Below are 26618 nucleotides of genomic sequence, written 5' to 3'. Positions count from 1 at the left end.
TGTAGAGAGTAAAGACCAAGAAGAACAATGGACCTTGAGGTCAACTGAGCACAGTAAATGCTGTGGACCAAACTCAAGTATCCATTATTTTTGGAACTGATTATTTTGTAATGCTCTGTGTAACAAAATCATCCTATCTAAAGTGTGTGAATAATAAATTTAAAGTAGAATCTTTAATTTCACCTAGACTTTTAGGCAAATTCCAAGTATACTATACTTTCTACTGTAGCAAAAACAAAACAAAATGAAACAACAGTGAAAGCACTGTCCAAAAAGGCCAACAAGATTTAATGGCTTAGCTAAGAAATTTTCCCCATTTGTTAGAAATTTAAGCTCCCATATTTCCCTAAAACAGAATCAAATTTAAGGAGTGCATCTTTCCAAATTTTAAGGAGGGAAACAATGTATTTCATCAGTATTTCCTTTTTTTGTGATTTAGTTTAAAATATAAAGCATTTACTAAATTTTTTTGATTCAAATTAGTTTTCCTTTCTCTAAGAAAAATACCAAGTTAACTTTTTATCCAATGTAAGAGTTAGGAAAGGTTGGCTTTGCTGTCTAAATGCCTTGGTTATTTCCTAAAGTGTAATATGACTAGATATGACTCCTAAGCCTAAATTAAATTCACTGCAACAAAATTCCACTATGGTGGTGAAAAACCAATGAAACAATAAAGGCAAACTATTTGAACACTGCCAAGCATAAGTTATCTATACTGCATTGTTTAAAAAAATCCACATTATTTTACAAGTAGTTTTGATTTTTCACCAATTTCCACAAATTGAGAAAGTATCTAAAATAGCCACTGTTCTTGAAAGGTCTGAGTAGAATATAAACATGGTCAGGCAATGTATATTTCTCAAAGTGATTACAGAGCCTTAGCTAAATGAAAGTATAACATCAAATTACACAATTTTACTTTTAAGGCTGAACATGGCATTTTATAAATTGGACCCTAATTTTGATTTATATTGTTAACAGTCTATATATAGTTCATGCTCTAAGAAAGTTAATTAAAACCTTGTGAATGAACTAAAATGGAATATATCCAAATAAAATAGTACTTGGTATGTGAGGTACTACTATCAACCACTATTCTTAATATCTCTGAAAACTAGATTGTCTTTCAACCGTAATAGCTAATAGGAACTTGAGAGATTTCCATAGCTGTTATACAATCAGTTGGGCTAAAGTTTCTACTTGCAACACAATAGACCATTTCTGGAAGCCATTTTTAAAACGGCTGTAAGCAAGAGGCGCCATAGGTGAATTCACAAATTCAGAAAAGGGACAAAACGAAACCATCAACCTAGAGTTTCAGAACAACTTCAAATACAAGTATCTACCCTTAAGAAGCAGTGTCTAAGGAAAAGAATAAATGTTATCCCTATTAAGAATGCTTCTGAATTATAGGAGATGGAAAGGGCACAGAGCTGAAAAGAAATTATATCCAATCCCCCATGTCCTCTAAGTTTCAAGTTTATGGTAAAAATGTAGCTGGTCTTTCAAGTACTAGAAAGAAGGCCAAGATTAGAAAATTAGTCATGTACCTCCCAACCCATCCATTATAAATCAGCTCCACTGTACCTAATTCTCTTGATATCTAGCTTAAAATAAGGACTAAGAATTCAAAACAAAACACAAAAACCTTCTGGATTCTATTCTGAATTCATAATTCCTATATGAGATAAAGAATAGGGATTCACTTCTTGAATTTATAAGTTTATTAGGGGGGAAAATCCTACACTCACACTTATGTCTTTCAGGTATCCTTTTTGTTTTCTGAGGTAGGGCCATAGATGGCTTTTTGAGTACTGAGATGAAAGATGTGGCACCAGGCTCTTTGAGACATTGAAGTTTTATAATAATCATTCTGAAAAGATTTCTAAAGTGGCAGAATAGAATGTAATTTAAAGACCTAAATAATACCTAAAGGAAAAAAATAGAAATTCAAGTAATAAGACAAAGCCGCAGCGGGCAATTTTCTTTAAGTGAAAAGAACTTGAAAGAAGTTTGAGACTGTATAGATATGCTACTTGATGTTCTAAAGTGGCCTAGAAAAAACTCAAGACAGTTACTTAAAAATCACCTACAAATATAAAATAAGGGCACTCCATCATGACAAGTTACATTATGCTTTTCTCTTGAACTTTGTATAATGTAGGCAGGCCATTTAACATTATCATTAAGTGAAAACAACAGATTTTCCAAGTTATGCAGTGATACCAGAGAGCAGGATACTTATTTTTTTCATTGTCTATGTCCACCACAGAAATTTTTTTTAACATGTCACACCTGTATCTGTTAACAGTTCATTGCTGAAGTAAATCAGCTAAGTTGAGGCAACTATAAAACAGAAAATCCAACTGCTTGAATGTGTTCCAATTGGTCTAACCTACAAACACAAATTATATAAACGCAATGGTTAAGCAAAAGTCCTCTAAAATAATTGTTAAATATACCTAATAATTTTGAAGAATATGCAAACTAGAACTCAAGCATTTTTTATAAGCTAAAAATACTCCTTAATCCAAAGTATCCTCAAGTATTTCAAACTGCTCTTTTGTTAGTTTAGACTCATTTACATTAGTAGCTTTTGGGAACTAGAAGTAGTAAAATTTGGAGGGAAAAAAATTTTTTTTATATAAAATAGAAACTTGTATCTGACAAATCTTCTTATCGTTCCTTTTTTGTGTTCCTTTCTTCCAACAGCAAAGATTTGCAGTTCTTTAAGATCACTTTCAATTGATCATAGTAAATATATTTCCTTGGTATTTAGCAATCTTTTCTAAGCAGACCAGTCATATAATTTCTGCTATATTTCTTGGTAAAGAGGTTAAGAAGTAACATAAGAAAACGCTGGAGCCAATCAAATTTAATGGACCTTTTTTCAATGCTTTAATTTATACCAGATTAAGTCTTCAAGTTTAGTATAGAATAAAAACCAAAATAAATTACATGGCATAGTTAGTGTAGCTAACAAATTTGGGAAAAATAAAAATGTCTAACAAATAAGATTTGTTGATTTTTTTTTTTTTTTTAAGAACTCCAGGTTCTATTTTTTTGTTGAGACAGGGTCTCACTACGTAGCCCTGGCTGGCCTGGAACTTAGTATGTATATCAGGCTGGCCTTGAACTCAAGAGATCCACCTGCCTCTGCCTCCCAGTGCTGGGATTACAGGCGTGAGCCACCACGCCCAGCGGTTCTATTTCTTAAATGAAAAACCTACACACTTAACTTTGGCTTTTATGTTAACTTATTTGATATGAAATAAAAGATTAAAAGATAAAAATGCTGAGATCTAATCAAAGTAAAGAGAACAATAAAACAAAAAAATTTAACAGTCTCGTGGATTTAAAAAAAAAAAAACACTAAAAAATGAAGTTAAAAGAAAGTGATATATATGAAAAGAAAATGTCCCAGATGCTGCTGTAAAGAAAAACCCTGTAACAGTGACTATAAAAATCAATCTCATGATAGCAATTATTCTAGTTAGATAGATTACTACAAAGCACATCGGGAAAAATGGATGTTCATGGATTACAGATCAAGCTAGTGGGGCCATTGACCTTAAGTCAACTGCAATAATATACTGAAAAATAGAATTTTAAAAACTCCATGAGAATGAGTAACACTGAAAAAGTTGAAAGAGAAGGACATTTAAAAGGGCATTTTGAAAAGGTTTCCATTTTGCCAGATGTGATAATTAAAGGAGAATTAGTTTTTTCCCCCCACAAATGACTATTCCAGAAGTACAATAAGCCTAAGTCAGAAAAAGAATTTTCTTACAAGGAACACAGAGCTGGATAATGTAGCCAACGATTTATCAAAGTCTCTAAAGGGACAGATGCAATAAATATGGAATAATAAAAAGTGAGCTTTGAAGCATGTTTAAGGAAGTTGTGGAAACAGAGAAAAAAAATGATGAAAAATTTCGGTCATAGTATGAGAGTTTGTGTTAAAGGGAAATTAAAAAAGGAAGAATGAACTAATCTAAAATATGAAACATACTGAAACACACACCAGGGCTCTACATTAACTTTCCCTGTAGCCACAGATAAGGAAAAAAGAGAATTGTACAAGAATATATCTTTGACTACATACAAATCAGCAATCAAGACAGATGGAAAGCTGAAATCTAGCATCCTAAATGGCAAAGCACATTGACTTTCAGAAAAAAAATGCTTAAAACAATTCAACAAAGCAGACTGGGGGGGAAAAAAGCCTGCTTAAATATGATTAAGAAGAACAAACTGATGCCAAAAAAACAACAAGATAACCCCAGTGGATGACAGCTTTGTGGCCAGAAGCATTCTAGGTAGACTGTATTATTAATGTAAAGCCCTGGTTTATATTGCTAAAAAACAATTACCTTCCAAATAAAGTGTTCTCAAAAGTATAACAATTCTTGATCAACTCAATGTCATCAGACTACAGAATTAGAGTAAAAGATATAGGTAAATACAGAATAGGCACTACAATGTAAAAGAAATTAGAAGCATCTGTTGCTTTAACTCACCTTATTAGAATGAACTGGCAAATCACATATAGAGCACAGATGGGGATAACCCTTCGGTAAGAGTCCATGGAAGTCTTCAATATTGCTACTTGGAGGAGCGCCCCTCTTTTTCTCAAAGAGAGATCTCTCTTGTAAGGGGCCAGGACCACGTCCCATTCTCTCATACTCACTGTCAAATTTATGATAGTTATGCGAGGTCTCACCAAAAAAAGAATCATCCCTACACCTTTCTCCATCTCTTAATCTGTCATCTTCATAATCCATTCTGTCATAATAACCAGATTCTTGAGAACGACTTCCATGGTCATAATCAAGCACTGGGTTGAGACTAGGACCACGATCATCAAAACTATCTCTTCTAAAGTGCCTTTTTTCTTCCCAATCATCCCTAGGTACTCTGTATGGTGGCTCCCGTGTAGCAGATCTGCCATCTCTACCATAACTCAATGAAGGGCCTTCTTCAGTTCTCCTCCTTTTAAGCTGTAGAAGGATTTGGGGCAAGTTCTCAGGAGTAATCTTGTCCTCTGGATAACGACTCAGTTCATCTAAGTCTCTAGCAGACAGACCAAAGCTGGCCAAAATGTTACTGGCCTGGTCTGCATCTCCACGGTGTTGAGAAGACAAAGGGAGTGGACCTCTACTTCCAATGTTAAATATAGACTGCAAATTATGGGAAGAAGTACTAGCAGAAGACAGTGCGCTATGAGCTCCTTGTTGATTCAATGAAGAACTCATTCCAAGATTCATTAAACTAGCAAGGCGTGCAGTACCCTGGTTCATCCTTCCAAGAGATGCTGGCATACTTAAAGACTGGGTAGCAGCAGCAAGAAGGCCTATTCCTGCTGCAGACAGGTCACGCCCATGACCCTGTGAGTCCCTACCGAGAGATGACTGCTGGAATGACTTGGACATTGTAGAACTATCTCTTGTCTATTTTATAGATCAAAAAAAATTTTTTTAAAGACGGTCAAAAAGAAAGCTCAAACTAGAAAGCTAGGTTAACTTTGCTTCAAAAATGGTAACGCCAAGAAAAAGGATCAATAAGGACTGTAGAATCTTCTTCAAGCTGAGAACCAGCAGACAACTCTGTAGAAAAATAAGCAGTTTTAGTCATAAATCCCTTTAAGCAGATGCCGTTTTTAAGAAAAAAAAAACTTATGCATCATGTTGATTTAAAAAAAAAAACACTTAAGATCTCAAACTTACAAGGAATTCATTACATATCTTAAACAGATTCCAGATGTATGCAGAGCCTGCATATAGATATTTAAAAAGTAGTTTTTCATGCTGAAATTTAACAAAGGGAGTTTCATATTGGGCTTAAAAACATTTAAATTCAAGGCCTAGATGTTTGGGTGCATCAAAATTTCAGTGAAAACATAGATGGGCTTCTTCTTTTAGAAGAATAAAAACATACTCTGTAGTATGATGCTTAAGTTCTAGAAGACTAAAAAAAAAAATTAAAAAAAAAATAAAGGTCAGCAAGTCAAAGATGAACCAGTTGTATTCTGCTTTAGAAAATGAGACCTATTATCACTTTCAGAAAGAACCAAGTAAATTCACAAGTAAATGAAGCTTAGGGTGTCAAGTATCTGATGTAAGATCTAAGATCAAGTAACAGTTGAGACCTTCATGCAGCAAAATTAACTTGAGGTGAAGACAGATGTGAAGGAAAATAAGTAAATTTCCTACAATTTTAAGGATTTCTGCCCAAATTTAAGCCACACAACTAACTGCCTTCTTACTGACCATACCAGGCAGTGCTTAGTTGATACCTACTCTTATAAGGTAAGGAGAACAATTTTGGTCAGTATAGAAACAGACCTACCAAGAAAAAACCAGGTACAGGAAATACAGGTGATTTAAAGAAGGGAAATACCCCCAAGTTAGCAACTATTATTGTTCATTTAATGTTCAGGGCTATACATCTCTAGAGTTCAAAGCACATAAATGAAATCTAAGACCTTGTTAACAGATTTCTGCAAACTCTTCACAAGAATAGCCCAATAGCTTGAAAACTTTTAATTCTGATTATGATCCTTCAAGATGTGTTTCTGGATGAAACATTAAATCATTAGCACTGCATCTCAAACTCTGTTATAAGAGTGTGCAAAGTATTAACATGATTCCCATAAAGCGTTAGTTTAAAGACGTAATACAACCAATATTTTCTGTAAGACAATTTTATAATCACAATCACATACAAGATAAATCTGATCAATTTGCCACAGACTTCTACTATGATGCATTGCTTCTTCAGTTTTGTATGTTTTGATTAGCCATACACCCTAAGTGTTATAGTTTAATAAACTTTATTACACTAAAACCCAGAAAATATCCAATAGTTAATTATAGGATCAATTCCATCAATGATAGATATAAAGCAAGGATATACTGGACGAACACAGTGGCAGAGGAAGAATTAAAAAAAAAAAGGTACAGGCAAGAAAGATTTGGACTAGATTAAAAAAAAAATAGATGTAATAAAGTAAGACACAAATGCTATCAGTGGTAGCTGGAATTACAGATGTTTTTGTACACCAAGAAAGATGAATTTGAGAAAAGACACCAAGGAAACTAATTCTAGACAAGATCCACTTTTGTAATCTGCTTAAGCTTTAAGGTAAGATTAATGAAGAGAAGAGTTAGTGAACAGTAGATGAAAGGCTTTTTTTTTTGAGCTGAGGAATGAACCCAGGGCCTTGTGCTTGCTAGGCAAGCACTCTACCACTGAGCTAAATCCCCAACCGAAAGGCTTTAAAAAAAAAAAGTATCTTTAAAATGCCATACAGAGCAACAGGCTGAAATACTACAAACATTGGTATTAATGTCTATATTTTATATACACCATTTTTCTTTTTTTTAAAAAAATGAGTCATTTTTAAAACATTAGTTTTATCCCAGCTTTGATGGTCACATTACAGCCAAAGCCTTCTATTATGCAAAAGGCTATCTTCTGAAAAAGAACTATTCCTATCCCAGAGAAATAATGTATTGTGCATAAAAAAACTTTAAAAATTTTAAATTAAGTCATCATTAAGTTACAGAGCCATCAATTAGATTTTTGTACTTTACATGAAAACAGTGGATCTGGAAAACTAAGTTAAAGTAAAAGATAATTTAAAAGACAAAACAGAAAATGATGTTAGAAAAACTCAGAAAAGGGAGGACAAACAATATAAATCCTATGACAAGGTCCAATTCCACAAGAACCATTTTATTAATTTCAACTTAAAATGCAGCTACACAGAACACTGAAGAAATATCACTGCAAAAAGAACTTAAATTGGATTTTTAACTGACACAAACCAAAAAGATTGCCACACCTCAGACTCTCACCCCGGGCCAGTAGTAGTGCTCATAAATATAATCTCAGTACTTTGGAAGCCGAGGCAGGAGGACTCCTTTGAGTTTGAGGATACACAGTTCCACACATAAATCCTAAGACATCATGGAACTCCACTTCAAAAAAAGTGTGTAATAGAACAAAGAGGAGAAATCAAGCACGAAAGCACTGCTTAGAGAATATGAAAACGGTGCTACTAGCATTTTTAGCCAATACCCTAAGATATAAAAGCCATTTTTAAAGGGCTCACTCCCCCAGGAACTGCTGCTCATTAATAAAGTTATTACAATACTAAAATACTTTATTACTAAAGATTTATTAAAAATTCAAGGGCTAGGGGGCTATCTAGATGGCTCAGTGGGTAAAAGCTCTTGTGCAGAAGTGACACAAGTTTGATCTCTGGAATAAACAGAAAGGTTTGAGAATGACCTCAGAGTTCTCTTCTTGTGGCATGTGTTGTTCACATGCTTGTTGTGGCATGTGGCCCACCCCCCAAAATAAGTAAACAACATTTATTTTTTTTAAATTAGGGGATTGAAAGCTCAAAATGTTGCCCAATGAGTAGAGTGCTTAAAGCTCTGGACTCACCCCCCCACAATGGGATAGTGGCACATAATTGTGATCCTAGCATAAAGGCCACTGTTCCAGCTTGGCTTCAAACTCAAGAAGCTCCTGCTTCCACTTCCAGAGCACTGGCAGAGTGGAGGCAGGAAGATTATGAATGCAAGTACATTTTCAGCTACAAAGAATTTGATGATGTCTGGGCTCTCTTCAGAGAACTAACCTAAGAAGTATCAAAATACAATTTACCCATAAATTCTAAATGCCCATTAATGAACGCACAATCTTCCATTCACAAAACACAAAGCATCCCCAAACACGAAAACAAAAGAACCTTACCAACATGACCTATAATTTCACTTTAGGTAAGTGGAGAAGGGAATAAGTTCACTTGCATTCATGAGAGAGGTCTTGAGTTTAACTGCCAGTACCACACATAGAAATAAACAAATGCAATTATCACAATACGAAAATCACTTTAAAATCTATACTTGGGAGACAGAGGTAGGAGGATCCTAGTCTACACAGTGAATTTAGGGCTACATAGCGAGACCCTGTTTCAAAACAAACCAACAATGAGCATTAGATATTATCATCATCATCTTTGTCCTGTTTTTCAAAACAAGAGTTTCTCTGTATAACAGCTCTGGCTGTCCTGGATCTTGCTCTGTAGACCAGGCTGGCCTTGAACTCAGAGATCTTCCTGGCTCTGCCTCCAGTGCTGGGATTAAAGGTGTGGGCCACCCCTGTATTTTTTTTAAAGTTACAAGAATACTAGGTCTAGGGGCTAGAGAGGTGGCTCAGTGGTTAAGAGCACTCACTGCTCTTCCAGAGGACCTGGGTTCAATTCCCAGCACCCACACAGCAACTCACAACTGTCTGTAACTCCTGTTCCAGAGGATCTAACACCCTCACACAAACATACATGCAGGGAAAACACCAACACATAAAAAATAAATAAAATTTAAAAATTAGTTAAAAAATAAATACTAGGTCTAGATGGACAGCTCAGTCAGTAAAGTGCTTGCCTTGCAAATTCAACCTGAGATCAATCCCTAGAACTAAAGTTTAAAAAAGGGTATATTAGAAGGAGCTTATATATAATCCCTGTACCGAAGAGGCAAGACAAGGAAGGTCTTTGGGGCTTGCTTGGCCAAGTATTATATTCTAATTGGTAACTTCAAGCCAAATGAGATCTGCTCTCAAGACCATGGATGGCATTTCTGAGGACACCTGGTATTGTACTATACATCTCTTCACACACTTAAAAAACAAACAAACAAAAAAATCCAAACTATGCCAGAAAAGAAAAACACTGTTGAAAGGTGTCTATTATTGCCACATCTTGTGCCATGCTCTCAGTTATATAAAATAATCACTTCTTAAAAACAACAAGTTTTCATTTGGAGGCTTGGATGTAGGTCACCACTGGAGCACTTAATGTGTAAGGTCCTACGAATAATCTTTAAAAAAAAAATTGTGTCACTTATTAAACTTTACAGAAGGCTTCAATAAAAGCTACCAGCATAGGGCTAGAGATGACTTACTGGGAACAAACTTGTGCAAGCATGAGGACAAGTTAAAAGCACGGCATGGGCACTGGCACCCCAACACTCCTACAGACAGAAGGGAGTCAGAGAGGAGAATCCCAGAAGATGGAAAGCCAGCTAACCCGGAGTACAAAGTGTGGGTATGATTCTGCCTCAAACATGGTCCATTTATGTAAGCCTGCATTCACTACTGCACACACAAGCACCAGAAAGTTATAGCAAGACCCTGTTTCCAAAAACAAGCAACCAACCCAGAAACATTGTATTTTCCAACATGTTCCTGATTCAAACAATCACACTTAAGACATACATAGCTGAGAACCTTAAGAGGATTTTTTGTGGGGGTGGATGGGTAGGTAGGAAGAGGGCCATACTATGCATTCCAAATAGCCTTAATTTTTAAAAAATAAACTTCTGTATGGTAAACTCCAAAGTCCCAAACCTTCTCACACCATTTCAATTTGAAAAGTTATATATAAAATCCGTTAAAGACTATACATTTAAAATGTTCTCAATTCTAGTTTCTTTCTGTTCTACTTTTAATTATCTACAGTTTTCCACATAAAATTTCTTATTAAGGACTTCAGAACAGCTGGGTGTGGTGTTACATGCCTTTAATCCCAGTAATGGGCAGGTGGCAGCAGCAGCAGTATCTCTGAGACTTGAGGCCAGCCTGATTTACACAATGAGACTCAGTTTATAAAAAAAAAAGGAGGGGGGGATTTTAGAACAAAAAGAACATGTTCTGTATAGCTATTCTAAGAATATTTAACAAACATTATCGGATACCCGATCATATTAGCAAGTACTAGCTTTTTGTCATTTCTGAATATTACATTTTCCAGACTTTGTCAGAAGCTGGTCTACTTCTACATTAATTCTTCTTAAAAGTGTATGAAATGCTCAAAACCATAAGAATCTGATCTGATAAGGACTTCTACTATTTATACCTACATGCTCATTTTTTCTCATTACAAAAGCAAATGGAGGCAGGTTTAGTGGCTGTCTTAGACTTGGGAGGTGGGAGGCAGAGGCAGGAAAACAGAGTTGAAGGGCAGCCTGAGGAATAGTGCCATGATCCAACACAAAACAAATATTTGAAATTTTTTTCAAATCATTTATTTCTATCTTATGTGCATTAGAGTTTTGCCTACATGTATATTTGTGTGAGGATGCCAGATTCCCTGGAACTGAAGTTACAGTTGTGAGCTGCCATGTGGGTGCTGGAAACTGAACCTGGATCCTTTGGAAGAGCAGTCAGTGCTCTTAACCATCCTTCCGCCCCAGAGAAAATATTTTTGGGTACATATTTTTCTACACATTTCTTTAACAAATCAAAGTTCACATCAATAATGACTTTCCATGTAATTATGTATAGCATAATCACTTCCTAATATATTACCCTCCTCTTAAAATATTTAAAAGTAGCTGTATAGATTTCCATTTTCACAATAAAACACCCCTCCTCCAAACTGAAAATTTTTCAGTCAATTTTTATTACCTACCAACAAATCCAGAGCCTCTATGCACAAATGAATGCTAAGAGTGAAAACCACTCAACTATCAATTAAAATTCCACACTTTGGCTGGGTGGTGGTGGCGCACGCCTTTAATCCCAGCACTCAGGAGGCAGAGCCAGGCAGATTTCTGTGAGTTCGAGGCCAGCCTGGTGAGTTAGTTCCAGGAAAGGCGAAAAGCCACACAGAGAAACCTTGTCTCAAAAGAAACAAAACAAAACACACACACACACACACACACACACACACACACACAAAACCCCACACTTAAAAACTGCCATTAATATTACCAAACACAATTTGACTGTTAGGATAAATTTCTTTAAGTGCAACCTTTCCACCATACTGGTAGCATGGTCACTATAAAATTAAGACTTAATACTCAGGCAGGGGTATGGTGTGAACACCTTTAACCTCAGCAGTCAGGAGGCAGAGGCAGGTGTATCTCTTCTGAGTTCGAAGCCAGCCTGGTTTACATATCAGTTCCAGAAAAAAACTTGTTTCAAAACAAAACAAACAAAAAAACCCAAAAAGATTTAATACTACTGTCTTCTACCACAGCACTTATGGGAACCAAGATACTTGGGCTACCAAGTGAGTTCTAGGAAAGGCGCAAAGCTACAGTGTCTCAAAAAAAAAAAAAAAAAAAAAAAGAGAGAGAGAAAAAAAAAAAACACCAAAAATTAAGCACTCTTGAAATGCCAATAAATATAAGCTTAAAGAACCTCAATCCAAGACCTGATGGGTAAATGTATCTTTTTCAAGGATTATATAACTAACCAGAAGAATCTTATGTATTTCAGTGACATTTGAGTTTGTAAAAACATTTAAGTGCAAAGGCAATCTTGGGGTCTTTTGAAATAAAATACTTCCCCCTCCCTTCTTCTAGATCGCTAATACTAATGTTCTAAATTACGAAGATAACTGGGCGTGGTGACACAAGCCTGTAGGTAATCCAGGATGCTGAGACAGGAGAATATGGAGTTCCTCCAAAGATCTCAGAAAGAAATCTACATAATGCCTAGAGCGACTTAACTGTTAGAAAAAGGATGTCGTTTTGAGACAATCTTGATGTTACCAAGGCTGGCCCCGAAGTCACAGCAATTCTTGGTCTCCGTTGGTCTCGAGTGCCGCTATTACAAGCATGCGTCACTACGCCCAACCATTAGGAGCTTTTAAGAAGCTTTCCAACACCTATGGAAAACCGCCTGCGATGTAATTTTTGCCGGCATCGTCAAGTCCAAATTTACCTGGGCAAAGCGTGTTGTATCGACTGACAACAGCCTATTTAGATAGGCGACACGCAGCAGCAGCAACACAAAAAACCCATGACTAATTCCTATGAAACCAGCGACACAAAATTTCAGAGCTCAAAAAAAAAAAAAAAAAAAAAAAAAAAAAAAAAAAAAGACTGAAAATTCCAGAATCGCCACAACTGTTCTAGAAACGTCTAGGAGTAACTGTAACCTATCCAAGACAGCAAAATTCCACAGAAGAGGGCTAGCCCACTAGACAGAGTCACAGAGGAGGAAAAGCGCCTAAGAACAGCCACGGTAAAAGGAAACCACAAAAGCACGGCACAGCACTGGCAGTGAAAAGACAGACCGAAGCACTACACCACGGCCCTGCAAACCCTTTGTCTGGAAACCGGAAGGTCTCACAACACACGGCCCTGTCCAGGGGAGCCGGGACTATTTTGATAGAGAAAATGGGAGGTGACTGGTTAAACAAACAAGTCTACCCAGGAGCATGCAAGAAAGCGGCGCCCAAGAGGCAATGCAAAAAACCAAGCGTCAACGTCTCATTTTCGGCCATTTTTACGCAACTGGGGGGGATGGGGAGGGATTGTTCCAGATGTCTGGCGAAAACCGCGCGCGGGTGAGGGACGCGGGAGTCTTGGGGACGGGGCAGTACGGAGGGAGGGACGGGGAACGCCGGGAAGGCCACCGACGCCGGGGGGGGGGGGGGGGGAGACGCGTCGGTCAGAACGCGCAAGCTTTCCCGGTCCTACCAAGTCCTCCATTTTGGGGACCTTTCCAGAGGGAAAAACGGCCACCGCACTATCTGGGACTGGCGCTCCCCGCCAACTTTCCTAAGCTCAACTGTCCTCCCCAAACGGCAGGCCCCCATGGACGGCCGGTCCCTCCGGCGTCCAACGCTCCTCCCTCCTCCTCCTCCTCCTCCGCGGCCCGCGTGTAACGGGCTCGTTCCGCCCCCGCCCCCCTCCGGCCCAGGGCGCAGGGCGTTCGGCGGCTGAGCAAACCTCCGGACCCCCGACTCTCCTGCAGCATTCCGGGCCGTTGGCTGGCTGCGCATCTCCCCGCGGAACCGCTCACCTCCGCGGCCCGGGGAGGCAGGTCGCGCCGCCACCGCACTCCTCCTAACATGGCGGCCGCCGCTCGGGCGGCTCACATACGCAGCGCCCGAGGAGGCGGCAGCAGCGGCGGCGGCGGCGGCGAGCGGGAGCGAGCGAGCGAGAACGGCGGCGCGCCGCAGACCCCCGGCAGCCGGGGCCACGGCGGCTGCCCCGCTCGCCGCGGACGCGGACAGCCCCGGCCACCCACCCGGGCTCTTACCCACTTCACGCCTACCTTAGGGGAAGGGAGAGGGAAAAGGAGAGCTACCTCTCGCAGCGAGCGGGACGCGGAGGCTCCCACAATCCCCCGCAGCAACGGCGCTGGCAGGAGGTGGCGACCGAGCGAGAACCCACTCTCGCGAGAGCGCTCGTTCCCACCTCCAGCTCTCTCCCCCCCCCCCCCCCCCGCCCCCCGCCCCAGTTCGGGCTCGGCACGCGCTAGGCCCCGCCCCCTGCGCGGGGTGGGGACTTGACACACGCGGCCAGCGTTGGTCCCGAGGGCTGAGCCTCATCTGCCTCTCTTCCTCCCGAGAAGGCGGGAAAAGCCGCACGGGCTTGTTACAGGTTCGGGTACCTCCCTAGCAAACGCTCTGCCACCTAAGGAATGCCGCAAAACCCCGACAAATAAGTAAATAAATAAATAAAACGAAAAATGCAGCGTTAGCCGGGCGCCTCTATACTCTCCGGTGTATCGGGCGAGGATCGTACCGTAGGAAACTATGGTTTCAGTGGTTTAACTAACTCTGGTGCCATAAAATTAATTAGGGGTGGAGGGAGCAGTTCTACTCTTAAGAAGGCCATCGCACCATCTTTAAAAAAAATAAGGAAAAGAAAAAGGCATAATTCGTCGTCTCTGAAGACAGCAGGTCTCTAAGAGCAGAGGCCAAAACAGTGTTAGTACTCCCTGGAACCGGAGTACCAGGCAGCTGTCAGCTACTAGACGCGAATGCTGAGAGAGTATTCGCTGAGAGTTCTCCACTCCCCCACCCCACCTCCAGAGTGGGGGTCCGAGACAGGGTTTCCTGTGTAGCTTTGGAGCCTGTCCTGCAACTTGCAGTGTAGATCAGGCTGGCCTGGAACTAAGAGATCCGCCTGTCTGCCTTCCCGGTGCTGGGATTTAAAGGCGTGGCCACCACCGCCTGACTGAGTTCTCCCCTTTTTTTGTTCTGTTTTGTTTTTCGAGACAGGGTTTCCCTGTTGTAGCTTTGCGCCTTTCCTGGAACTCACTCTGTAGCCCAGGCTGGCCTCGGAACTCAGAGATCCACCTGCCTCTGCCCCCCGAGTGCTGGGATTACAGGCGTGCACCACCGCCGCCAGGTTTGAGTTCTCCACTCTTAACTGCAAAACGTCCTGGGTCCTGAGATTCTTCCGCTTGAGATAAAAGAGAGTCCATAGGCTGCAACCACTCCTGGAGAACTCAGAATTTGGAAGGCAGAGACTCTTCATACCAAGATGAATTACGGGATGCTTTCTATGAGGTAGGTGGTAATGCTGTTTACACATAACCAGTTCACTTTGACAGGTGACAAAAGCCACCTCTCAGGTTCACAATTAGCACTTTACCTCATTTTAGTGCTTCTCCCAGGAGTTAGGCCTCAGAGAAAACGTCAACTGTGACAATTGCAATCTATGCAGATAATTGAAACCAAAATGTGCATAAATAATCTGAGGAATGAGAAAGCTAATATCTGGTGTTAAACTGTTAGGCAAGTAAAGAAAATGAAGTAATCCCGGGTAGAAGAAAAACCAGGGGTAAAAATGTGCTTTTGTAGGTAACATTGCAGAAGACGGAGGAGGTGGGAAAGAGCCATTCTCCTCGGGTTGCAAATGCAATGCAACGATGTAGTAAAGCCTCAGATGAATTAGCGGATACAAATCCTGGTTATCAACATAAAAAAACACCACAAAATATATGCAGAACTATATTCACACCCTGGAAAAAAACCATTTCTGCTTCTACTGTGAAGAAAACAGCAAAGAGAAAGAGAAAAGACAAAATGTAAAGACAACTTAAAAGTTATCTCTGAAGTCGGAATCCACCAGAGATGCTTCACAGCATGGCACTCTTACAAGAATAGTGAACAAAAGCGAAGGAATACTTGGAAAATAAGTCAATCATAATGATTAAAAGATCAAGACTAAAAATAAGATTTAGCCGTGGGCATAAGAGATTCTGAATGTATGGAAGGGAAACAGGACCCATTCAATGAAGAATGTGTAGCAAGAGAAATCAGAGCTGAGGTAAGCGTACTTTACGATGACAAAAGCCATAGCCATTAAATATAACTGTCAAGAGAATATCTTAGTAAGGAGGGCTTGCAAAGAGGAAAACCTACAATATAAGTTACTCACAGAAATGTCTCTCAAGACGTCAAGAGGGAGTCATTTCTGTGTATTTTACTTCTACCCGGGATTACTTCTGTGTAGCAAAACCCAATGGTCATTGAAATATTAAGATCTTCCTATCAAATCTCAATACACTTACCCAAATGTTTACACACTCTAATGGCATCTCATAATTGTATATGTGGGGGCCCACAGAGGTTTCCTAATGAGATTTGAGCTTGCTTTTCCCAACAGGGCTGCTTAACATGGACTGATCACATGCATGGTTACCAGGTGTTTGGAAGGGTCTGCACTTGGCCGTACTGGAGGGAGGTCTTTTGCTCCATGCCTTGGCATTCCTATAATGGGAAGGGTAAGCCATAGCAGAAGTTGGGAGGTGGTGGTGCATGCCTTTAATCCCAGCACTTGGGAGGCAGAGCTAGGCAGATCTCTGTGTGTTCAAGGATACAACCAACATACACGCCTTTAATCCCAGAAAGCCAGTCTTTAATCCCAGGGAGTGGGGCAGAAAGAAAAAGAAAAAGGTGTGAAAACCAGGCACCAGAGTTAGTTAAGCATTTGGCTGGTTTAATGTTCAGGCTTCTAGCAGTAGTTCAGCTGAGACCCATTCTGGATGTGGACTCAGAAGCTTGCAAGTCAGAGGAAACAGGATCAGCTGAGGAACTGGCGAGGTGAGGAAGCTGTGGCTTGTTCTGTGTCTCTGATCTTCCAGCATTCACCCCAATGACTGGCCTCAGGTTTGATTTTATTAATAAGACCATTTAAAATTCCATCCTGTTTCTGTCTCTCCTCCCTCTGTATTTCTTATCCCTTATCCCTCACTCCTCAGTTTCCTGTGGGGAGAACATGCGGGGGTCCCCTACATGTATAGAATCAAAAGTTCTTTTAATTGAGTATTTATTGAAGCTCTGCAGTGAAATGGAAGACAAACTGTAGTTAAGAGACAGATTTATGAGACTGCATTCACAAAGCACATTTTAGTAGTTTGGGGAGAGAAAGACTGGAAAGACTACACTCTGGAGGACTGTCCTCTAATGAGGCAGACTAAGAAATCTGGCCTTAAGGAGGGCCAGGCATTGAGCTGAGAATTCAAGAACTCTCTACTTAAGGCTTTGGTGTTATTGCCTGCACCAGGGATGGTAAGAAGGCCTGGTGGCGCACGCCTTTGATCCCAGGACTAGGGAGGCAGAGGCAGGCAGATCTCTGCGTTCAAGGCCAGTCTGGGCTACCGAGTGAGTTCCAGGAAAGGCGCCAAAGCCTCAGAGACCCTGTCTCAAAAACCAAAAAGAATAAAGGCCTGGTACAGATGTGTGATTTTCAATGTCAAAAAAAAGTGGGGGGGAGTAGCTCAGGATCTGCTCTGGCAATAAGGAATTTACCAGGAAAAGGCATGCATCTACGAAGAACTAAATACATTAAAACATTAATTAGGGTGGCTAATGCCTGAAATCCCAACTGAGGCAAGTTTGAGAGCAGACTGCCTCTGCCTTGTTAGTGCTGGGAGTAAAGGAAGGCTCCACTGCTGCCCAGCTAATTCTTTGTTTTTTGTTTTGAGACAGGGCTTCTCTGTGTAGCTTTGCGCCTTTCCTGAAACTCACTCTGTAGCCCAGGCTGGCCTCGAACTCACAGAGATCCGCCTGGCTCTGCTTCCCGAGTGCTGGGATTAAAGGCATGCGCCACTGCCGCCTGGCCCAGCTAGTTATTTTTTTAGTGTCTGAGGGAATCAGTTTTGACAGGTCTTGGGCTGCGGATGCAGCAGTTGGTAGGTTACTCCTGGGCTTAACCCTCAACACGAGGTAATTGGGGCAGTGCTTGTGCACCGGTAAAGCAGGAGGACCAGGTGGAGGGGAGTTCTGGCTAGAGACCATGTCACAAAACAAATCATAATAATTTTACATTTAACTGTCAATCTTTAATACAATCTACCATGAATTTATTCATAAGCAGTAAGGGTCTTCCCTCCCATGGAGTATGCATCTAACACTTCCGTCCACTGCTGTCTAACATGTGGTCCCGGGTTCAATTCCCAACAATGGGGAAAAAAAAAACGTGTGCTTTGTATTAATCAGCTTAAACTGGATACAGACTCACCATGCCAGTAACTTGCAGCACTTGGCTGTGTGGCAAGAGTTTCTTATTCAAAACCACATAAAAGTAGTTCAAGTAGCTAGAGAGATGGCTTGGCAGTTAAAAGTATATGGTATTCTTGTAGAGAACCAAAGTTCAGTTTCCAGATACCCAGAAGAGTGGTTCACAAATGCTTTGGGGAACATCTCCACTTAGCACAATCTTAAAAGGTCTTATTAATAAAAACAAACCCGGAGCCAGGTATTGGGGTGAACGCTGAAAGATCAGATAAACAGAACAAATCATAGCTTCCTCACCTCACCAATTCCTGATCCTATTTCCACAGACTGGAAGCCTCTGAGTCCTCATCTAGATGGATCTCAGCTGAACTGCTAAAAGCCTATAAGCTTAACCAGGCCTAGATCCTGGTCCTCACGCCTTATAAACCTTCTTGCTATCAAAGGCGTATGTCACCATGCCTGGCTGTTTCCAGTGTGGCTCAGAACTCGGAGATCCAGACAGATGGATCTCTGACTCTGGAATGCTAGGATTAAAGGCGTGTGTGCCCCCATTTTCCTCTATATCTAGTGGCTGTTCTGTTGTCTGATCCCAGACCATCCATTACCTTTAAGAGACTAAAGGGAGGAAGTCACTTTTTTGGCTACACCCCACTAAAAATTAACTTTACCCATAGTAACTGTTAGGTGGTCCAAGAACTTTTGGTGTATTTTCCCTTGTGAATCTCTAAAATGCTAGTCCACAGGCCTCCACAAGGCAGTCAAGCCAGTGGCTGTTGCCCACTCAACAGATTCTGATCATTCTTTCTTCACCTCTAAATGCTGGGATTAGAGATGTCTTTTTCCCCCCAGAGTTGAGGACTGAACCTAGGGCCTTGTGCTTGTTAGGCAAGCCTAGAAAGTAGACAATTTGGAGACAGTAACCCTTAAGGAGGTTACCAGTAACCTTCAACAAGATCTCACTATATATTCTTGGCAGAAACCTATCTATCCCTGAGAAAGAACCAGGAGTGTATAGATGTTACTTCTACACAATAAATTGCTAGCTTATTTGCTTGCTTTCCTTTTCAGGATAGGTTGAAGGTAGGATGGCATCTAATTGAGAAACATGATTTAGCAAATTGATTCATTGTAGGTGTTCCTTCATAGCAGTGAGGGCAAGGATGCTACTAGGCAAAAATCTCAAGTATTAGTTCATTAGCTCAGTAAACTGTCCCAAGTGTTCACCACAGTCCCATTAACAGGAGCTGCTCACAATTCTCAAGAGTCATTTCCACTCTTTTCAAGTTCTTAATTAGCTGCTCTTACCCCGTTCTTTTCCTTTGTGTAAATTCCTAGGCACTGGAGAGGCCTTCTCATGTCCCTTTGGGACCTGCAGATTTTAACCCCTGGGTTTTATTTCCCTAATTATGATTTAAAACCTGGCCTAACATTCCAAGAGAAATCTCTTGTCACTTGTCTAAACCCAGTAGGTGACAAAGAATGAATGGCCATCATCAATGGCAGCAATTAGTTGCTTTTTTAAATTTTTGAAAAAGGGTTTCTGTGTTGCCTTAGCTATCCTGGAACTCAGAGGTCTACCTGCCTCTGACTCTTGAGTGCTGGGATTAAAGGCATGCACCACCACCCAGCTTTGCTTTCTTTTTTTGTAGCTGAGGATCGAACCCAGGGCCTTGCGCTTGCTAGGGAAGCGCTCTACCACTGAGCTAAACCCCCAACCCCAGCCTACTTATTTTGTAACATGTTCCTTTTAACTCCAGTTCTGGGGGACTTCCTGGCCTGACTTCATGGGCACCAGACATGCAGAGGACATACACATACGCACACATAAAACAAATGTAAATTTAAAGCTCTTTATTTTTACATGAAAGCATGTTTTGCCTGCTTGTGTGCCCGTGTACCACATGCAAGGTGTCCCCAGAGCCCATTAGATCCCCTGGGACTTATGTTAAAGGTGGTTGTGAGCCACCTTGTGGATGCTGGGCATTAAACTCAGGACCCCTGAAGTCTCTCCAGCCCCTAAAAAAAAAAAATTAAAGCCTTTTTTGATTTATCTTGAATTTACCAAGACTTAAAGGACAGCTGGGATAAGCAGTGACTAATTAACTCCACTTATCAATTAGAAAATCCCATTAAATCATTTTAATTGTATTATTTATGCAACTGAACCCTCTTAGGACAGTGAATACATGCATTAGTAGTCATAGTATTATCCTCTTTCAAGAAATACCACAGAAGCTGGGTCGGTGGTGGCACATGCCTTTAATCCCAGCACCCGGGAAGCAGAGCCAGGTGGATCTCTGAGTTCGAGGCCAGCCAGTCTACAGAGTGAGATCCAGGAAAGGCACCAAAACTACACAGAGAAACCCTGTCTTGAAAAACCAAAAAAATGAAACTCAGGTGCTGTCCTCTCACTTCCCCTAGATCTGTGAGTAGCATAATCATGCCCACATACACTCACAAAATTGTAGATAGAAGGGGCCAGTAATCAGACTGCTTGCAAGGTACAGGGAAGTTACTGTTACATACTAAGTTTAAGGCCAATCTTGGTTACACAAGACTATCGCAAAAAAGTGGGATAAACCAGATGTGGCACCTGTAACGCCATACCTCAGGAGGGGCTATAGATCTACCAGGCGTGGTAGTCCTCACTTATTCCAACACTCAGGGATGGAGATAGTATTAGGCCAAACCCTCATACATGAGGAACAATCTCAAAGCCTTGGGCCTGGACAGATCCATCAGTGATCAATCTTGCTGGTCCTCTAGAACACTTGGTTATCAGCCAATCATTCCAGGGGATTCAGTGTCCTCTTCTGTCCTCCAGGGGATCTACATACATGTCATATACCTTTGTTTAAATCTCTTTAAAAATAAATACAGTGTGAAGATACATTTTGATACTGTGACTAATGCTATTCAATCCCTAAAGCCTGAACTTCATTCAAAGGTTGGAAATGTTGCTAATTCTATTCTTCTACCTTTGTCAGTGGCCCCTGGGAAATTTTTAAAAGCTTTCAACCATTTGGGAATGTTGACCCTGAAAGTTTCAATAAAATTCCAATCTCAGTGTTTATTAGTAAGTTTTATTGAAATGTTTGCTGACATACCATCTGCTTTTCACACACAGTTGCCAAAACAAAGACAATAGTAATAATATTTACTATCTGGTCTTAATAGACCTTTGCTTTTAAAAAGCAATGTCCCGATGTTTTTGGAATGTTCTGAGCTACCCTAAAATGGCTACTATCCAAATAGAACGCGAAAACCACTAGCTAATTAACAACTATCCAGCTGTAGTAGTACACAGCCATCATCTAGCACCTCAAGAAATTACAGCTGAAGATGTATCCCAGCTGCCCTGGGTGCGCGCTCCATCACTGCTCCATGCCCCAAACCATAGCTGGACTTTGCAAACATTCTCTGGAATTTTATCACAGCTCTTTAATCCTCTAATGCAAATCTAACTTTTCTCCCCATCTGAGCATTTTAACAAGGACCTTAACATTACAGGGACCACATACATTACTCAAAACATGGTGTTGTCAGAAACCTCAAGTCCTGATGGAAGCAGATTCCTCATTTGGATCTAAAATTCAAGGAAGAAAAGGTAACAAGGTGTAAGGTGCAAGGCCTAATGCAAACGTGGCAAAGTGTCCCCCACACACAGCTGTAATCCCGTCCCATCCCTCTTCTTTTAGCATGGAAAAAATTGTTTGCACCTAGACCAGGACCAACTCCACAAGGAGTCCTTCCACTCTCAGGGATGCAAAACACTGCCTGAAGGTAGTCGGCATGAACACCAAAACAGTGCTCAGAGCCAACCCTAAAGACAGCCTTTACTCTCCCAACAGTGTAACACAATCACAGGCACCACCTGGCCTGGATAGCTGACAACTGTTGGGCCACTCCAGAAAAATCTCCCTTTCCCATTTCATGGACACTGGCACCCTGGGGAGCCGACGAGAACAGACTTCACAATCAGCTGGATGTCGACTTGAAAACAGAAGCACTTTCTACACTTTCACTTTTATCCAACTTCAGTCCCGACCACCTGACAGGGACTAAGCTTGGATAGACTCTGAGCAGGGAACAGAAACAAGACACACTCTGCTACTTGTCTTGTGGGACTCACACTATCCCTCAGCTGGAATGGCAGACACAAAGAGCCTCCATACCTTCAAACCAAACACCAGAATTCTACACTCACTGCCAACAGTTAATTTGCTTCCCATTGGTTTCCTGATACATGTCAAGTAGTCACGTTACAACAGACACTTACCTGATAACCACACTTGGACTGTTGTGGGTTACTACTTCCGTCAGGAGGGTGAAGACCACCCTACTTCCAAGTCATCCTAAAGAAAAGCAAGCAAGTAAGCTTTAGCAATTCATAATAGTGAGGGAACATTAACAATGCATTATATATTTACAACTGTAAATAACTAGTTCAGTCATTCACTGGGATGACATATTTGACACATAAATGCCTCTTGCAAGCTATCCTGAGTCTTTCCACACACAAAATAAATGTAATGAATGTCCCACTATTTGCCTTCTTTCTGCTAACTACCTCTGAAGCCCTCTGTTCATCACCAGTCCTAAGACCATTCACAAGTAAGTCTACTCACAATAATTACTCAAGGCTCCGCTGAGTCCTTTTAAGAGAAGGTGCACTGATAGAACACCAACGACCTGCAGCCCACAAGGTAGTTGGGCACAGAATTATTTTAGGTACAGGAGTTATGATTTAGAAATAAGGTTTAGTTAGTAAGGTTATTCAAAATTGTTAGAAGTGGGATTGTTATCAGGGGAAGAGTAAGAATGAGGGGCAGGAAGGCAAGCGTAGATACCTGGAATATTATGTTGAGGCCAATGCAAAGGGACCCCTAATGCTAAGGCAGGCCACCAAGTGGTAGCCTGTTTAGAGGACATTTCCAGGGCTAAGCTGGTACTGGTGCATAAGAATACAAAGTAGGGCCGGGCAGTGGTGGTGCACGCCTATAATTCCAGCACTTGGGAGGCAGAGGCAGGTGGATCTCTGTGAGTTCTAGGCCAGCCTGGTCTACAGAGCTAGTCCAGGACAGGCTACAGAGAAACCTTGTCTCAGAAAAAAAAAAAGTAGGGCTGGAGAGATGGCTCAGAGGTTAAGAGCACTGGCTGCTCTTCCAGAGGTTGAGTTCAATTCCCAGCAACCACAAGGTGGCTCTCACAACCATCTATAACGAGAACTGGTGCCCTCTTCTGGCATGTAAGCATACATGCCAGCAGAACATTGTATGCATAATAATCTTTTAAAAAGCTATATAAAAAAAATACAAAGTAATTATGAGTATGAACCCAAGGGCAGGTAGAGATAGACAGAATAATAGATAAGGATCCTGAGTGGGTAATGTATTGTAGTAACTTTCCTGTTAATAGTTACTAATCATTTCGGTAGCCTAAGGCACTGGATTGAGGGGTGAAAGGGGCAAGCATGATCAAGACGAAGGAAGCAATGGGGAGGGCTGCTGAGGGGGTGTCAGAAGATGCACACAGGAGTGATTGGTTGGCCAGGCAAAAGGCCTCTTACTATGGTCCCCTAAAACAACCTTCGGTGGGTTGGGGCAGGTAAGAAACTTCTGGAAATGGATTAAGGTGGCCTGATTGCAGAGCTCAGTTCCAGGTATCCCAGGCACAGAAAACCAGATATGCTGAGTCATGGAACTTCAGGAGGTACTAAGGCAGTCTGGTAAGGACCCCAAAAGGGGCGGAAAGAGGGACATAGATCAGAGGATGCCACCAACCCTTCAGGATATGGGTGAGGCAAAGGTTGGGTCTGCCTGAGGAAACCAGGATATTAGTTTTCACAGATGCAGTAACTATATAGGCTCTATTGGATAATCGCCAGATTCATTCTGAGTGTTGTTATTTACCTAAAATTGAGGCATTTCCTAGAAAATAAGCATTCTAATAATATCAAACAAAAGGTTCCTAACTGTTCACTTGGTACAATTTGACCTAGGCTTAGTTCCCAGAACCCCATGATCAAGTGATACTCATAAAAAATATACTGAAGAGCTAGAGCAGAATACTAATTGTTTTTGCTGACAATGGCCTTCTAGGTTGCCCAAATAATCTAAAGGGATCCTGCATGCCCCAACTCCAGATTCATCAGTGAGCTCATTCCGTGGACACCTACTTTCCAAATTCCCTAAAAAGGGATTATAAACCCGGCAGTGGTGGCTCATGCCTTTAATCCAAGCACTCTGGAGGCAGGTGAATCTCTTTTTAGTTCTACGCCCATCTGGTCTACTACATAATGAGTCTCAGGTCAGCTAGAGCTATTCCACAGAGAAATCCTATCTAGAAAAACCAAAGTTGTATGTGTGTGTCTTAATCTAACTTTTATTATTGTGGGGAAAGGGAACTCTCACTTTTAGTGAATGCACATTCCAACAACTTCCTCCACTGTCTCAGGCCCAGTTTGGACTAGCCAACAGGCACTAAACCTTATCTTTTTCTATCTTTTCATCCCTTACTGGCTTGATTTTTGTTCTGTTTTGTTTCCAAGTTGTGACTGAAGTAACCTGTGTCAAGTCTGGCAGACCAGAACCACTAAGGACCCGGTGTTTAGGTTTCTTCCTGCAGAACTTGCTCTCTCTTACCTTAGTAGGTAAGCAACTGTGCTGACATCCTGGTATAGTTAACAACAGAGCTGGCATGAACCAGGCCCAGAATGCCAACCAGCTGTTGGCTGCTGTTCTCCCAGCTGTGTAACACGTGCCTAGGTACAAGGGAACCTAGGTAGCTGCCTACAGCTGGGGCCAAGGAGAACCAACTGAACTGTACTCACCAAGGCAGGCATCTCCTGAAATTGGCAGCTGGGCACTACGAAATCAAAACATCCCAGATTAGAGTCAATCAACACCTGTGCAGTTTAAAAACAAAACCCCTCTGTTCAAACTCCCTTCATTCCCTTTTTTTTTGGGGGGGGGGGGGGGTTCGAGACAGGGTTTCTCCGTGTAGCTTTGTGCCTCTCCTGGAACTCGCTTTGGAGACCAGGCTGGCCTCGAACTCACAGTGCTGGGATTTGGGCCGTGCCACAGAAACAGCACTGAAACAGCATACCTTTGGGGGCTCCATCTCCGAAGAGCCTGTCGGTGAGCCAAGTAACTACCTCGTTTGTAGAATAGTGGTAGTATGACAGTACCCTGTCCATCGGGTGGATGGGACCAGAGTGCGTTGGCATGGTGGCTGATGCCTGTAATCTTAGCGCGTGGGAAGCTAAGGCAGGAAGACTGACTCCAGAGCCAACTTAGACTGCACTGAGACCCATGTCTGAATAAGCCAAACTTAACAACAAAAACCCCAGAGGATATGTAAGTGTAGAGTGGACACTCAGTGGACAAGAAAATGACATTATCTGACGTCTTACACACCATTACAACATACATATACATGTTTCCCAAACCACATCTAACCCACTCCAAGCAATTTAAAGGAACAGGAAAACTAACATAGGCCTCATTGTTCAGGTCTAAAAACCCTTTCAGGGCGTCGGCTGAAGCCTATCTGGTTCCCCACGGACACGTGTTCCTCACAAACCGTTCACGGTCCCTGCTTGGGGCTCCGGGAATGCTAAACTCTGAACGAATTCCAGGTGACTCCCCAGCTGGAGAGGGACCGCACCTCATGGGCGGCGACTCTTCGGGTTACGATTTCCCCTAGTCCCTTCAAGATCACCTCCAAGGCCAGAGGCACTAGAAAACAAGCCCCAGCCTTCCCGTGCCCAGGCAGAAGCCTTCCCACCCTCCTTCTCGCCTAGGTCGGGAAAACCTCCAGGACGTCCCCTCGTCGGGCCCTCACTCACCTGCACGTGCTCGGGAGCTCTGCAGGACACAGCAGCCTCGGCCGAAGCCGCGGAGGAAAGGACAGCCGGGCGCCGGCGGGAGCCCCGCCCCGGGGCGGGTGCAGGGCGGGGCGATAGTCCCGCCCAAGAAAGGCGGGGCTAGAAACACACCAGGCTGACGACAGAGAGCCAAGTCCCCATTTGCACTGACCGGTGTTAGAGAACTGCTTAGTCTCGGAACAAAGGCTACATTTGCCGGACTCCTTATGGATAGGAGCCCTGGGCTTGCAGCTGCTAAAGACAGAGCCCCTTGTGTCCTAGTGGGGCCAGGCCGACTGCCTACCTGCACCTAAGGCTTGCGGTCGCGGTTTCTCTTCCACGTGTGGCGCCCTTTGGTTGCTGCTGGTCTAGCCCACGCTATTTATGCCTCCAGTGCGGATCTTTCAACATGTGCGTCGTCAGTCGGTTCATGGTGCCCCCACCCACGCAGGTCGTCTTGGTCGTGTT

General features: G+C 41.9%; 1 protein-coding gene and 1 non-coding gene across 8 annotated transcripts in view; both read right to left on the bottom strand.

Moving 5' to 3' along the window:
• Window positions 1-26210, bottom strand: part of Matr3 (matrin 3) — a 41945-nt gene extending 15735 nt beyond the window's left edge. Inside the window, exons 1-5 of one of the 7 annotated variants that reach the window (XM_036204369.1) lie at window positions 26133-26210; window positions 25116-25150; window positions 22563-22638; window positions 21805-21869; window positions 4521-5606 (exon numbers count right to left, since the gene is read on the bottom strand). In XM_036204369.1, coding sequence (XP_036060262.1) covers window positions 4521-5432 — 912 coding nt within the window. In that variant the 5' untranslated portion in view covers window positions 5433-5606; window positions 21805-21869; window positions 22563-22638; window positions 25116-25150; window positions 26133-26210. The other 6 variants (XM_036204368.1, XM_036204373.1, XM_036204372.1 and 3 more) reach the window with 6 other exon arrangements.
• Window positions 21992-22185, bottom strand: LOC118595079. Its single transcript, XR_004946454.1, has one exon. It is a non-coding gene; the product is annotated as a small nucleolar RNA SNORA74 (small nucleolar RNA).
• Window positions 26211-26618: the final 408 nt, after the last annotated feature.

Source organism: Onychomys torridus, chromosome 13, assembly GCF_903995425.1.
Source record: "Onychomys torridus chromosome 13, mOncTor1.1, whole genome shotgun sequence".
In the NCBI taxonomy this organism is placed as follows: domain Eukaryota; kingdom Metazoa; phylum Chordata; class Mammalia; order Rodentia; family Cricetidae; genus Onychomys; species Onychomys torridus.
This window is presented reverse-complemented; position numbering and strand designations above follow the sequence as displayed.